Source organism: Numida meleagris, chromosome 1 (genome assembly GCF_002078875.1).
Source record: "Numida meleagris isolate 19003 breed g44 Domestic line chromosome 1, NumMel1.0, whole genome shotgun sequence".
Classification (NCBI taxonomy): Eukaryota; Metazoa; Chordata; class Aves; order Galliformes; family Numididae; genus Numida; species Numida meleagris.
Genome location: NC_034409.1, coordinates 109,954,576 through 109,971,078, shown reverse-complemented (window position 1 = coordinate 109,971,078; position 16,503 = coordinate 109,954,576). Strand labels below are relative to the sequence as shown.

At 35.5% G+C, this 16,503-nt stretch overlaps 1 protein-coding gene across 7 annotated transcripts in view; it reads right to left on the bottom strand.

Annotated features, from left to right (window-relative positions):
• The window catches only part of CASK (calcium/calmodulin dependent serine protein kinase), a 206,662-nt gene that overhangs the window by 49,866 nt on the left and 140,293 nt on the right, over positions 1-16,503 (bottom strand). For all 7 annotated transcript variants that reach the window (XM_021407417.1, XM_021407442.1, XM_021407408.1 and 4 more), the window contains one exon: positions 8,213-8,334. In XM_021407417.1, the coding sequence (XP_021263092.1) occupies positions 8,213-8,334 (122 nt within the window). The remainder of the gene's footprint in view (positions 1-8,212; positions 8,335-16,503) is intronic.

Here is a 16,503-nt window from a genome sequence, read left to right as displayed (position 1 = left end):
TATAGATACAGGTAAGCCTAAATGGGTGACACTGAGTGTATTTTGCACTGGGAGGTCTTAGTGTTGAGGTTATAGCCATTTTTGTTTCTCCCTATCCATATAAGTCTCTTGTAATGACATACTGAGAATGAAAATATACTGCAGCAAGCTCATTAGTACAGAGAACAGTCAATGTGTACCAGTCAACTACTTGAATGACTGGAAGCAGGATGCAGGGAGGCCCGACTGACCTCAAAGGCAGAAGCATATTTTACTGGGATGTTACTGTACTGCCTTTGGCTATCTTATAATTATTGTGGACTAAGTGCAGACAGAAATACAAATCTCAAGAAAACTTCCAGCACCAGCAAATTGGAGGTGCTACTGAACATCTGTGGACCATATCCTAGGCACTGTAGCATTTATTTATTTTTGTCAATTGTCAAAGTAAGTCCCAAGCTCTCAGAGAAGTAAGATTGTCTGGGAATATTAAGTTTTATCAGGAAAAAAAAAGGTAGTCCTTATGGTTAAACAAAATCGAAACTAATCCGAACAACACTCAACAAAAAAAGAATTAAAGAGAATGTGCAAAATAAAAAATTTGAAAACAATCCTCCATACCTTAAAACAGTATCAGTGATGTTAACAAAATGTTCCACAAGTGCGAGGAATGTGCTTTAGCGTTCTTTGAAAGAGGAGGGCTTACCAACATAAAAATACACTGTAATCACAGGATTTTTTAGATTCTATATACTAAAAAAGATCAGCAAGTGAATGCCTTTGGACTAAGATAATGCTGGATGCACAGACACACATATGTGCACAGACACAATGACACCATCAACACTGAGGAGGTGACATTAGGTCAAGAGGAATGGCCTAAATAGTGATATCCTCATTCTATGTATGCATTTTTTAAGCTGTATTTTACCTGATGATTCACCATATCAGTACAGTGCCTAGAAATATTCAGAAGTGTTAGAACTTTAATTAGAAAGAAGACGGGTTAAGTGCAACACAATTGTTGCAGCGCCATGCAATCCAATCCAGAATTTTGCAGTTGTAAAGTGATGGTTACACACATTTCTCAAAAAAAACCCAACCCAGAATCAGAATCAACATAAAAGTTAGTTTTATATGCATTAGTCTTCTGTTTAAGAGACCTCATCACACATCAATATTATGTATATTAACAAAGCATAAAACAAAAATGGTTTCTGCTCTGGAGACTACCTGTAAGTCAAATTATCTCTATAAATCTGTAAGACAGAGAAACAAGAAGAGCAAGAAAACAATGAGATGATGCTGACTAGCAGAATGATCTACATATCCTGGGAACATGGAAAGTAAAATACAAAGATATGAAGGAAGTTGAAAATGGAAGATATTTTAGAGAATGAAAAAGTGCAGAACACATTCTAGAATTGTCTCTACTTCTAGTTCTCTTTCAAATAATGCCTTTTGGACAATTTACCTCTTAGAGAAAAAGTACACCGCTGGTGATGAGGATTTAGTCCACTTGCTGAAAGAATTCTTCCAACAGTTCTCCCTAAGGCTTGGTTGCTGTTCCTGCTATTCTACTTGGGAAACGAATTTCCATTGCAGTGTGAGAGACAGTCCCTCCCTCCCACTCCCTGGGGCTGAGCTTGCTGCCTCCGCTGGACTGGGATAAAAGCCAGATCTGGTTCCCCAAATAGCAAGGTGTTTGCCTGCCAACAGTTTTTTTTCTTTCTTTCTTTTTTTTAAATCAAATATTTCCCATCTGATTTTGTCTAACAAACATATCAATTAAAATGTAATTAAAGATAGGAAATCAAGGTGATTGAAGAATGAGAACGGTTTATTTTCCATAAGCATAGATGGAGTCTGGCAACTTATCTAGTACAAATACACTTTCTGATTTAGATTTGGGAAAGAAATGCATTCATATTTCACTAAAACATGTTCCACTTATTAGTTTTAGCATAATCAGTATTCAAGAAAGTAAGCACAAATCATGTTCCAAAAACTTGAACCACATTGTGTATTTCACATAGAAAGCCATACTTAAATGGAAACACAGAAAAATGAGACAATAAATGAAAATATCTTAGCTTTCTAGACTCAGCCTGAAAATAAAAATGCCTCTTCCTTTGCTTTTATAAAGTGTGTAACAGAATTTTCAAATTAACACACTTTCCTCAGAAAAAAAACAAAGCAGGGACAAACACATGAAGAGTTTCAAACATTTTCACATAGAGAACTGGAGTGTCAATCATGGTGGGGCACTGCTGAATAACTGACACTTTAATAAAAGACATTCAAACATCCTGCCAACATCCAGCATTGAGAGGGTAAACAGAACAAAGCAAAATAAATACAGTTGGAAGTTTTAGCCAACGATGTAAGAGGCTAAACTGAGGACCCAACAGCATTCTTTTTAGCAGAAGCAAAAGTATGTTTCCTTAAAAGTCTGGACTTCAGGACCATATCTGTTCAGATGACTGAGTTCAAAAGAGATATTAAGGGAATTCTGAAATGTGCATGTACGCATGTTCCTTTGATACATTACCATTAGCAGCAAGGGATAACAGACACAAAAAAAGAGATTCTCTTGAAAAATCAGTATGCCTTAAATATATCTGCCATGAATAAAAATTCATCTCTAAGGGGAAGAAGTGGCTACACATAAAAGTATGTTTCGTGTAACTACTCCAAAAATCAGGAGTTTCATTACATTTAAGTAAAGTTCTATGTGTGTAATGTATTACACCAGCAGGAGGTAAAATAAAATTTCTTCAAAACTCATCATGCTTTCATTGCAGATACATTTACAGAAATAACACTTACCTTAAATATTCCATCTATGAAAATAATGCAACTTCTTAAATGAACAGCCAAAATATACCAGCCTAGAGCACTATCTGACTGAGGACAGAGAGACACAGACAAAGCTAGCAGCACAGAGAGGCCCCAGTCACACAAAAGCTGATATTGTTCCCCCACTGAGCAAAAATCTCACTTGTAAGTCAAACGACATCTGCATTCAGAATCACCCACAGAAACTGTCCCTGGAGAGGTGACCAAACTACTTGACTCAAGAGGAGAAAGATAACACCTTCTAGTTTTGCTTTTTAGCAAACCTGGCTTCCTTAGATGTATTAATAGAGAGGAAACAAAATTTGTTAAAATTTTCCCCATTGGACATTGCCTTGAAGCCCGGTATACTTTCAAAACAAATAATCATTAATAACTTTTTTGTCATGACACAGAAAATAGCTAAACTCAAAAGCCTCCAAAATCAGTAATCTCCTCACATTCATTTCTAACTTCTTGACCAGTACTGCTGACATAAGACAGCAATGCCTCCCTGGATATTATACACGAAAGTCAATTAAAAAAAAATAATTTTGTAAGTTTGAAAAAATCTGTCAGTGATAATAAAAGGCTGTTTCACTACTCCAATTTAACTTCTTTTCTTCATAAAGTTATTTATATTCTTCACTTCATTACATTCTTTATGATCTAAATTGGATACCAAAATGAAAAAAATCAATACAGTTTTATACGGTCCTAAAACCAGATATTTCTAAGTTCCAAACAGGAAAGTCATACAACATTCACCAGAATTATGATCACCAAATTTCTAAAACCAGTGTGAAAAAATACCTGTCCATCCCAAAGCTACTCTTTTACTTAATAAGAAATACCATCTATTAAACAATATATATGGTAATAAATGCGCTTGTTTCTAGAAGGTCCCTTTTTTTTTTTTTACTCTCCCCAGTGAACAAAATTAAGATTTTAATAATGAACTGTTTAACTTTTGTACAGTAAAAAAACAAAACCAAAAACATTCTACTCAAAACTATGTAAGAATCACATGATGGAAATATTTAATAAGATCACATGAGGAAATGTTGGTATATTGAATGATTGGGCCCAGAGTGAACATACATTACTTTGTAAGCAACTGTCACCTTTTCCTCCTTTGCTTTGAACTGCTTTGCCATCCAAGTTGGAAGAGTCTTAAGTCAGTTGTCAAAGTAGTCAGAAATTAATCAATTAAAAACAATCAATGGAATGATAAGAATCCTCTTTTCTATGGCTTTCAGACCTCCTTTCTCCAGTTTTCAGAAATGCACCTAAGTTAGTGAGCTACTGACATCATCTACTTTGTGGTTTATTATCTGGAAAAAAACCCAAACTCAATACAAAGATTATTGGTTTTTGTTTTGTTTTGTTTTTGTTTTTTCCCCCAGAAAAAAAGAGTTAGTTCAGCAACAAAAGGAGGTATTTCAGCAGTAGGAATGATCTATCATCATGTGCCTAATCTAAAAATAAGGATAACTCTTGAGAAAGAGTAGGAACATGAGAACAAATCTAACTGCGGTAGAAGGCCAAGAAAGCAAGAAAGACGAACAGCAGTTTTCAATGCAAAGTGACAGCCACAACTTCATGGCAGTTTACAAAATTCCTACATAGTGGAATATAATGCTTCACAGGTGACTTGTTCTGGTGGCCTCGTTAACCCCAAATGTTATGAAAGGAATAAACTGTTTCCCCAAAAGAACTTCATTCAAATACAACTGATGAATTTTTCAGAGTTCAGAGAGAAACTGGCATAGCATTAACACATAAAGAGAAGTCAAAGCTTCCTCTAGTTTCTGAAACAAAACCTTCTCTTTCAAGTAATTGTCTGTATCTTGCTTCAGTGTTTCACACGCAACTGCTACTGTAAAGAACAGAAAAAAGCAAAAACATCACAGAAGCTTGAGTTAATGCCAAGAAGACCTATCACTCAGCAAAATACTTCTACTAAAGCCATTTGGTTTAAAAAACCCCAAGAAATTATATGATGACATAATAATCACAGAATCAGTTAGAATGGTTTGGATTTGGAGGGACCTTAAAGATAATTTAATTCCAACCACAGACACTTGGACTATCCAAGCAGCGATACCTTCCACTAGATCAGGTTGCCCAGAGCCCTATCCAACCTAGCTTTGAACAACTCCAGGGGATTCACGGCTTCTCTGGACAACCTGTTCCAATGTTCCATCTTTACAGTGAAGAATTTCTTTATTATATCTAATCTAAATCTATCCTCTCTTAGTTTAAAACCATTACCCTTTGTCTGATTGGTACACTCCCCTACAAAAGAGCCCCACTCCATCTCTCTTACATGTCCTCTTTAGATACTGAAAAGCTGCTATAAGGTCTCCCTGGAAGCCTTCTAAACGAACTCAGCTCTCTCAGTCTGTCTTCACAGGAGAAGTGCTCCAGACCTCTAATCCTTGTGGCCCTCCTCTGGACCCAACAGCTACACATCCTTCTTATGTTGGGGACTCCAGAGCTGTACGCAGTACTCCATCTGGGTTCTCACAAGAGTGGAGTAGAGGGGAAGAATCACCTCCCTTGTCCTGCTGACCACACTTCTTTTGATGCAGCCCATGATATGGCTGGCTTTCTAGGCTGCAAGTGCACAATACCAGGTCATGCTGAGATTCTCATCAACCAACATCCCCAAGATCTCCTCAGGACTGCTCTCAATCCATTATTCATTCACCGTGCATTTGTGCTTGAGGTTGCCCCATCTTGGGTGCAGGACTTTGCAATTGGTTTTGTAGAACTTCATGAGGTTAACATAATAGTTAATAAAATATCTGAAACCTTCCTGCATGAGGGACACAAGTGTTTAGGTTCTTATTATTACCCTCATGTTATTCTCCTTCTGCCCAGATTTTAGCTTTTTCTTCTTAACTAATCAACTTTCTGTACTGCAACATGAAATATAAAAAAATTAACAATTTAAGCTTCAGGAACACAAGCTAAACGAACTTACATTGGGATAAAAAGATTCACATTTTAATGCAAATTGTAAGAGGAGCTGTTGGAAACACAATTCAGGAAAGTCATGAGCTCCTAGTCCCTTCTTCCTGTATGTCTCATGTATTTTTAACCAATTTTTAAATATAAAATGCATAAACAGTTATCAAGAGCAAAGATTAGGACTGCGGATTCTTGTGCCACAGCAATGCTCTCATCACTTAAGAGCTAGCTACCTGTGGTTCCCTGAGTCTTATACGAGCAGCTGTGTTTTGGGAAAGCTTTATCAGAAGTCTTATGTTCTCATACAAGCTAGTTCATGCAGGCTGGGTACTCTTCCAGATGGAAGCATGTGCTGATTTTTATCCTTTAAATTTTAAGGATGCTCTGAGTCTAGATAGTCCAACAATCACCAACCACTAAACAATTCGTAACAAGTATATAAATCACCTACCACATTCAAAGCATTCGGACACCAGAAGAAACAAGGCACCATTTATATTTGGATCATATCCCTGCAAAGCCATTTACAGGAACTAAAGCATTCAACAGTTATTCAGAAACCCTTTACAGTTTCTACTACCATAGCCATCTACCTGCCTATTACAATAGCTGGAATGACTCTTATTTTTGTGTCTCTCATGGTGTAAAAAGCATAGATATCTTCTCAAATTCATGATATTCACTGAGTCTTCCAAGCTGTAAAATTTAAGACATAGTAACAAAACAGTCATAATCTATATCATCATATGAAGATATTGTTTTGATTGAGGAATGCATTTTGAAGGGATCCTCTGATTCTGTAAACTTACCATTCTTCAGCTTTCACAACAGAGTGTTAGAGCATATTTACTTCCAAATGACACTAAAATAGAAAGTGTGGTCTACCCAGCAGTAGCTGCAGTACAAAGAACTGCAGTCTAACTAGTTTAGAAGGGAAGTCCTCCAAGTACACAGAATTGTTGACATTGAATCCTCAGAGTAAATTTTTTTGCTTTACAGATTTGCTAATTTTGTGCTGCAGTACTTGCTTATGTACTTGGCCTAGGCCTCTATGGATTTGTATTCTTCATCTGAGTGTTTTCTCATGTTATGTGTAGGTTGCTTTAGAGAATGTTTAATCTTGTCTGAAAAAAAGCCCTTCAACATAAGTCTTTAACATAGAATGTTCATATATTCACATCCATATTTCAACATGAAATATCCATGATATGTTCAGGAATCAAATCTAGGAAAGTTTTTTCAGTTGCTTTTTGACCTTTATTTTAGATCCCAACACTGAGTAGACACAGAAGCCAATGAAAACTTAGCAAGTGTCTGAATTTGGTCTTCCAAGAAGGTCTTGGCACTAAGCATGAGGGATGAACTATAACCCTGCAGTGATGCTGAAGGTCCCTGTTGCAGTCAGCACTTGAAGTTGAGGAAACAGTTCTACCTCAGAATTGTATGTTTTCACAAATTCATACATTCTGAGATAGTACAATGTGTTCACTTGTTAGGTCTGCTTGGCTAAAAACTACTGAGAAATATAAATTGGATTTCTGCATGTGACAGCCTAGCAGGCAACTCTGAAAACAGCAAGTCCTGAAGTTAATGAAAGATAACATGAAGTATTTTTCAAACACCACACTACCTGCTTGTCAAAATTATTTTTGCAAAATTGAGCACTTCAATTTTCTGGAAGACAAAAAATAAATCTATGAATCATGTGACATCACAGTTGATGTGTACATATAGCCAGACAGATAACTATGTTTATATCATAAGCATGGTTATGCTTATGCTTAACTTAAGCATAACTTATGCTTAGCCAGTGAAGAAACGGGAACCAGATCTTGATTATGCCTTCCAGAAGGCACTAATCTGCATCTTTCAGCTTTGTAATTTTTGCATGTTTTTTGTGGAACTTTCACTGCTATCTTATGGATTAACGGTTCTCATGAACCACAGGCTAAAGCTGATTTAAATGACTAGGCCTATTACATACTGTGTTTAAGTATAGGACAGAAGCTGTCACAGTCAGGTGTTTCACTCAGAAAAAATGTCATACTTTTAAGAATATCCAAAGTTTGTGTAAGATTATTACTTGAAAACAAAAAAGAAGTGAATCTGCAGTTATAAAATTAAGATTTAGATTTAAAATAAAATCCAGCACTTATCACATAAAAACCCTATTTTGATGAGATATTTTAGATCACAACTATCACTTAAAGTCATTAACCATTTATGATTAAAACTACTTTTTCTAAAATATTCGGTATGTATACTACTAAAATGTACTTCTTGTGCCAAGTGCTAGTTGATACATTCTACACCTACATAAATTAGCTCTGCTATGAAACAACTCTTTAGTTGTACGCAGGCTAAAACAAAATACTGTCCAATGAACAACAGAAACAGAAACTGTTTATCAAAGAAAACTTACATCTAGTAGCGTGTGAAGATGTTGATCCTGGAAAACACTGTGAAGAAAATCTAAGTCTTTTTCACTGCAATCTGTAAGTGCATGAATTTCCTCCAGGCTGTCCAGCACCTGTGAGACTGCTCCTGTGGGGCAATAAGCAGGAAGAAAAAAAAAAACAAAACCAAAATTCAATAGAGCAAAGACTCATAGTAAACTGAAGTTCTGAAAAGGAAACTCTCACTTCTTAAGTGAAAGAACATAAAGTCAGAGGTCTATAGGAAAACACACCAAATAAACTTCATGTAGAACAACAGTACCCACTCATAGTGCAACTATTCTTAAGAAATTGTTTAATTGAAGAGAGGTTAAAATCTTCTTTTATTAAGCTTTGCTTGGTTCTATTGGGTGATTTCCAACAATGTCTTATGAGGTCACTCGGATTATCTGCACAACTGCCTGCCCAATCATTCTTACTCCAGCCTTCCCTTTCGTTTTGACTACTGGCCCAATGCAAATATATATTCCAAACTGACAGAAATTTGAAAACAAAACAACAATGCTTTCAGAAATTTGTTTTAAAACCACCATCTGTATAAAGGAGGGAAGAGAAAGAAAGACCTGACTGCTCTGTCCTCTGGAGAAGGAAAAAAAAAAAAAGGCTGTAATGTTAGCTCAGTTTTTTGTTCAGTTTGATCTATTTGCCTGGGTACCTCAGATACAATGATTGCTATCTTTTGAGACCAGTGGATTGTTCTGAGTCATAGGAACATGGGACAATTTTTAATGGGTAAGGGTGAAAGGAGAAATGAGTTATACAGAGACATAAGGGAGAACCAAGAGGCATAATGGAAGGTGAAAATCCATGGGGAAAATTGAACTCATGGTTGGGAAGGATTAAGAATCACAACATAAATCCATACTAAAACAGTCCATATTGGTTCTTTGCGGAATATCTGGTTTTAAAAATCAGGTATCAATTATAGCTGCCACTTGCGTGCACTACTAGAATGCTAATCCTGGCTTGTCTAAACACCTACAGCTCACGTCTTCAGATTTTCCACAGTGGTATAAGCAACTGGAAAGATGGTATCTTATTTAGTGCTAGCCTGCAAAAATGCCAGTGTGTGACACTAAACTGCTGAATGATCTATAAAAAATAAATTCTTAATTCTGGATACAAAACTCTACACATTCTGTATTTCTTCTTAATGTATTTATTGTGTTTACTTAATTATTTGCCAGTGTCCTGTTGCCAAGACAGTCAGATAATAAATGAAATTCTAAAATAATGCTGTATTTCTTGAAATTCCACCTTCTGCTCTATGAGCAATTCTTTTCAGCATTCCTTACCTTAGACCCTTCTGTAATCTATTATATTCTCAGAATTTAATAAAAGCAAAAAAACAACTCTCTCCCAAACACAGAAAGAGTCAAGTTAAATTCAGTTATTTCTCTGAAAACCATGAAAATCTGGAATAAACTTAATGCAACTATGCAAGCTTTGTGAACTGAAGGCTCAGAAGGATGAGAAAATAACAAATCTTGAAAATTTTGTATTGCATTTACTAAAAAAATTCAACCTAAGATTCTCCTATTAGTTACTGAATGGCAAGGTTAAGAACTACAGTATTCCACTCACTCACAAGTCATGGGCCATAAGCAATAAGGCTTAGTTCTCTGTCAAGGAAGAGAAAAATCTGCTCCATCTTTGACAGTGAAAAATCATGCTCAGTTGAAAGGAATCCTCCATATTCCTCTGTCTGCATCACATCTTGTACACTGGGATACACAGAAGGAAACCTGAGGAAATACAAGGACCTGGTGCCAGTAAGAGCACAGACACAACTAATCCTCACAGCTAAGCCTCAATGGTATGGAAGAAAATTATTACCTAAGAACAAAATGGGACTGTGCTTAATTTCTTTTAACATTTTCAGTATGTCCATTAAAGGCTGATGGACTTACGAGATTCTCAAGCTTGAAGGAAAGTGCTTGACTTTCCAGGATGTGGTTAGCAGAAAGCAATTTATAGGAATTTCTTTTTATTTCTATTCTTGCCAAGCTCAGATTTTAAATTAACTACTTCCTAGCAAAATTTTGCTTTCCAGGCTCAAAGCCCTTTCTATCTATTTGGAGTGTCTACTTTAAGGAAAACTTGAGAGAAGATGCAATTCAAATGCTCAGATATTTCAGAGTCTCATAATACTGCCTGAAAATGCTCATAATCACAAGAACTGGAGCCAAAACCAGAACCAATGAGAAGTATGTTAGAAGCTGTCTTTTTTACTTGCAAATCAGCAAATATTCTGGACCATCATATTATTTATTTGACAGTATTATTTAGCCTAGAATGTCATATTATGGAATCACATTCCACAAATGTAGCTTTTCAAAAAGAAATAAAAGTTACTTTTTAATACCGCATCTGAAAAACCTTTTGAATATCTGGAAATTTTAGAACACTAAACACTTAGCTCTTGTTTTTCCTGCCCACTGGCTGCATTGACTAGATGGCTGTAGTAGAAATTTTCCAAGAATATCCTTAACAAAGTTGATGTCAAGCTCTGATAGTGACTTTGCTAATCTCTCAAAATCACAGTTTCAGTAGTTAATTTTTTGTTTCCTACAATCGTGTGGTATATCTACTACCGTATCTTTCAACGTTGTCACACATTTACAAGCCATAATATGCATTTGCACGAGAAAATGGCATAGCAGCAGTGGACTAACAGTGTATTATTGTTTAAAATAGTGACAGAATATTTCTGCAGGCGTTTTTCTGAGCATCTAGCTCTGTTACAGACACTTAGATAATGGCCTAACAATACAATTCAGAATAATTTAAAATTCATATAAAAGATATTAAATAAAATAAAATGAATCAATTTTTGTGGAACATTTGTCCCGAAAAAGATTCAGATACTATTGTATTTAAGTTCTTTTCTAGTGTTTGAGAAAAAGCAATCAATAAAGTATAAAAGCACTCAGAAAAAAAAACCTGTAAATCCACTCAATATTCATGATTATAGCTTGAATCCTCTAGAATTAGCATTTCATCTCTTCATCATTGAAAATGTAGCCATTTTAGCATCAGCATAGATGAAAGACTTAAGTGAGTTGTTACATATTTATACAATCTAAAGCTTAGATTTCAAATAATCTATACTAGTTACAGACTCTACACATTAAAAATTATAAAAAAATATAAATATTAGGAAACCAAGAAAAAAAAGAAATTAATCAACTTTCTTTTAAAGACTCTGTAAAGTAAACTTTGCTAGAAAATGCTGATTACTGCCACTGAACTGTCAAGTAGCCTAGGCTAATTAGGTGAGAAGAGCCTCTTCCTGCATATCAAGTTATTCTAAAGATATAGCCACATATGATTGTGCAGGAAAGGCTGTAACGTCAGTGACAAAAGTAGAAGACTCTTCTCTTACTGGTGCAGAAACAAAATCTGCACCAAATGTGTTTCTGTGAGAAGATTGTGGTAAGTGTGGAATCTGCTGTAACTGGACATGTGTTCTCAGTGTGCATGAGAGATGGTATCTTGGGCCATGCATACAACTTCACTTTTTCTGTACTCCCATAAGACTACATAAGAAAGGACAGCTGAGACTATTTACAGTTCCCTCTGTGTTGACACCTCCAAAAGGCTGAAAACTGTGGGTTCTCACATTAAAAATAAACAAACAAACCAGCCACACTGTTTAAAATAGTCTTCTGCAGTCATTAGTAGTACACTAAACGTCTTTAGTTAATAGAATGACTTCCTAAGGATAATACTAAATTGCTTAAAAGAAGACAAGAGTGTAGATTGAGTACCTTTCTGCTCACTGAGGCAGATCTAATATTTGTCACACCTATTTACTTTATAAGACAATAACTTGGATCGTTTTTGCACCCAGTGTGTGGTCAAAGTCCTTATTTATGGAGGTAATCATTCAGATATGGATCTCTCTTAAACTCCCAGTTTAAGACTGGAAGTTTAAGAGAGTATTTGTAGTTCTCAGGCAGAGTTGGTCATCACTTGAGGCTAGAGCATCATGCTCCATCAAGTTACAAGTAGAAAAAGCTTTGGTAAAATAGAATGCTGTTACAGCATCCTTGGACCTAGTTGTTCCAGCCTGGAACAGGTGATTTTGCTAGAGGAACTGTCCTTAGAGATAGAAAGCAGTTCTTTAATCCTTCCCTTCAACATAAAAAACAACTCTTGAAAATACTAACCTAAGAAACAGTCTCTATATTCTACAATAGAAATACGTCTCCACCACAAAACACCCCCAAAAGTTTGTTTTTCTGAGGCCCAGAAGACACGGCAGGTAGAACTGACTTCCTGTCTCATGCAACAGGCAGCACAGAGAATTACTAGCTTATTTTTATGTGGCCCTGATCTGTGACTAAAAGAGGTAAAAAAGAGGACTAAAAAAGGTAAAAAGACTTAGATCTTGCTGAAAAACAGAGGGCAAAAAGAGAAATCTTATTTTTATTTAACACTTATGATTAGATGTTTATTTAAACCTTGCTCAGTCATAAGCCCTCCTCTGAGCAATGTAAACTTTTGAAAGGAAGCTCGACCTTCTTTAAATACAGAAGTATACAATTGTGACCTTTTTCCAAGCCTCCTGCAATTAGCGTTCCAGAAAATGACTCTGCAGAAGATGTTGTAATAACCATTATAATAATAGTACATTTTTAGTAAAGTCACACTGGCAAGATTCAACCCCCTTGGATCTGTAGAACTGTATAGTACTATGTTAAGTTCCCCACATCAACCACTCATTTTAATTCTGTTCATTCTCTTTCTTAAGTTGGAACAGCTTTTCAGCTACTCTATATGTTATATATAGGCAAATATGCTTTGGAGATTTTACAGTGGCTTTTAAATGACTAACTAAAGATTAGCTGTTATTTGTAGTTTCCCTATATATCACGATTCTGTCCTTATGCCATTTAAGCCACAGTCAACATGAGTGACTTTCTGCTACTTCATCTCTTGGCTGCCTTCTTGCGTGCAGCCAGTGGAAATGAAATTAAAGAGCAATCCTGGCTCTCTAAGCACAGACATTTTAGAAGGCACTTTATTTATGATGAAGTCTGAGGCTAGCATATACAATAAAGACAACAAAAAATGTTAGAAATTATTAGGTTTCAGGAAGACTGAATGAAAAAGCTGTCTATTTCAGCAACACATGGCTGCTTAGGCTCAATAGCAGCGTAATTATTAAATTCCATACCCATGCTATATCGAAAAAGCCATATTTGCCTTAGTAGTATTGGACAGAAGTTAACAGTGTATAAGAAAGAACCCCTCTATTTCCTCTTGGTCCTATAAAGCAAATGCTAAACATATCCTGTTTTCATTAAAGGCAAGAAAAGAATATTTTACAAATGATAGGACCTATCCACTACTTATGCAGATGTAACTCTTTAGATTAACAGAAAGCCAACTGAGGATCAGATGCTTTTCATCACTTTAAACCACATCTGCATGAATCACTGGAACTCAGATGGCTCTAACTTCACACAGTTAAGTTGTTGCTCTCTGCTGCTCACTCATTTCAGAGCAACCGTCTCTGTAAGGAGAGGTGACAGCTGAAGCATGCATATATATCTAGTGTTCAGTGATTTCTCGCTTCCTGTACTGAAACCAACAAGCTCCGTTTAGGTACTTTCTACATTTACAAATACACTTCTACATACAAACAATTCTATGAATGTTACTGAGAAGCATTTAAGAGAGTAATGATATATGTATGTATAGACATATATATTTTATATATACATAAAAATCAGGAAAACTAAAGGGAGAGAACTAGCGAGAGGCTATATGGAGATTATAATGAAACTGTAAAAAAAAAAAGCAGTTGGTATGATGGAAGAATATGATTAAGAAAGTGGGATAATTAAAAAAAAAGGGGTGGAGTAATAACTCAGGAATAGACAGAAGGAAAGTAAAATTTGGAGAAAACTACAGAAACAGATCCTTGTTTTATTCTGCACACACAGGGGCACTATGAGTTCACGTATCTCTGGCTTTCTTCTCCTTCTGTACTTGAGACCTTTACACAGAGTTTGTCAATTCCTTTTCCCAGCTACCTCTCTCCCAAAAACTAGCCACAAATGTGACGGAAAACGGCCTAGGGTCAGAACAGACCCATACCTCACAAACTGCATGCTTACATGCAACTAAACAAAGAACTACTTTAACAAATGAGTGCCCTTCATGACTACTTCTTTAGTTACTTTCTTCCTCATCACAAAAATGTATGGAAATGCTCTTCTGACCAGTAAGAGGGCAGTGCAGCCTTTTATTCATTAAATTTACTGAAGGTGGCACATTTCAAAACAAAATCAATGGCTGAGGCTTTACACGACAGCTTCTTTTTTATTACAACTATACACAAATAATAGTTTCGAAAAGTTTATGTAAAATCTTCTGAGTTCTCATTCTTATATTACTGGACATGGATTCTGAGAGAGATCAGTAGGAGGAAAAGGAACAAGCTCCACGATCTCTAAGATCAAAAGAATCAAATAAACACCAATCCCTGACTTTGATCAGAAATGGGAGTCACGGACATGTGCCTTGCTGCCCTGACAGAGGATGTCAGTCTATGAACCTTAAAAGGAACACTTTTATAGCTTATCTTTTCAGATGCAGCATTTGTTGATTTTGAAATGTTTGTGGTTTGTATCACAAGGTCTAACATTTCACACTTGTTCTTCTGTCTAGCACGTTCTGCAAGTTTAGAAGTGCTTGTGCTTTCAGTCTGTGCAAAGCGTGCAGCTAACTTGCAGCAAAACATCCACCCTACGTCTCAGTAATATTTCTTCATTAAGGAGACACAGATTGTATAGTTAATTAAATCAACTGTATATGCATACATATTCAATGCATATGCATATATCACATACCACTGTCAACACAGAATGATCAAGAAAGTTCATGCAAAGGTATAGCAAGAAAATAATATAGAACTAATGCTACAGTGTATGCTTAGTGTTCAGGAGAAAAAAGTTGTTAGTCCATAAAAACATTAATTTGGGAATTAAAATGCAAAACCAAACAACTTTCTTTTGTATTAATTTAATGAAAATTTAGCTTTATCTTAATTGTGTTGCAAATATCGAAAACAATTAGACAGTTAATTTTAATACTGCCTCTAACCTAAAGCACTCAGAATTCCCTGGAAAATGATATTATTTCAGGTTAACTAAATTTTGAAAGTTATAGATAGATTTAAGCACAATACAGGGGCTATTTTTCTTGAGCAGGCAGTATTAAAACTGAAAATAGTAAAGTGAAGAGAAAAAAGGTTGATTTTTAAACATGCAAAGACACACACTATAGCTGAATGCTATGCTTTAAAGGAAAACAAAGGGATACCTACTTTCTGCTGCTAGAAGTCCTAGTAGGAAGGCAGCATTTGGACAAACAACAAAGAGTATGAAGATTTCAGAACAAGCAATTTATAAAGCTGCAGCCTAGCATACTACGTTAGCCACAAAACAGTATGAATAAAGTGACAATACCTCCCCCACCTCCTTTTTTAAATTTTTAATAACATGGTTTCCATGTGTGGAGCAAGTGGGATTTGAGGAGTGGGATAGAAAGAAAACAAGAACTTGGGACTGGAAAAGCAGCACATATATACGCAGTGCTAAGCATCTGTAATACCAGATTTTTTTCCAACACTGGTACACTATTTTAAAATAGTATTGGAATTCCAATTTTAAAACTATTATAACATACTGTAAATGAAGCATAACTTCCTATTAATTATTTAATACACTTATATTTACTGATTAGAGTTTAGCAATATGAAATAATTTAACAAAAGTTTCAGTGATTTAATTACATGAACCATTTGAAATACACACACTATTACTGAGTTTAATCAATGCTGACTTGCTATGTTGATACTTAATTTTTATACCTAAACATACCACAATAAAGACAAATAGCTGAAAAAACAAAGATAATAATGAAGTATTGGAAATACTCCGACTTATGATCTGAAAACCGACAGTCAGTCATACTTGCACAACTAGCTGAGCAATAGTTACAGTACATTATAGGGTGAATACAATTTATTGCCTTTTTCCATATACTTACTCTTTAAAACATTACACAAGATGCTTAGCAAATATTTAGAAAGTCAGTGGTAGTATTTGCATAATAGTATTTCTTTTTCTTCCTCATATAGCTGAGACTAAGAGTTTTTAAGCTAGGAGTTTATACTGCTCATATTTTATGATACCTAAATTCCACAAAAATACTTGTGAATTAAACTAGTTCCATGGATGTT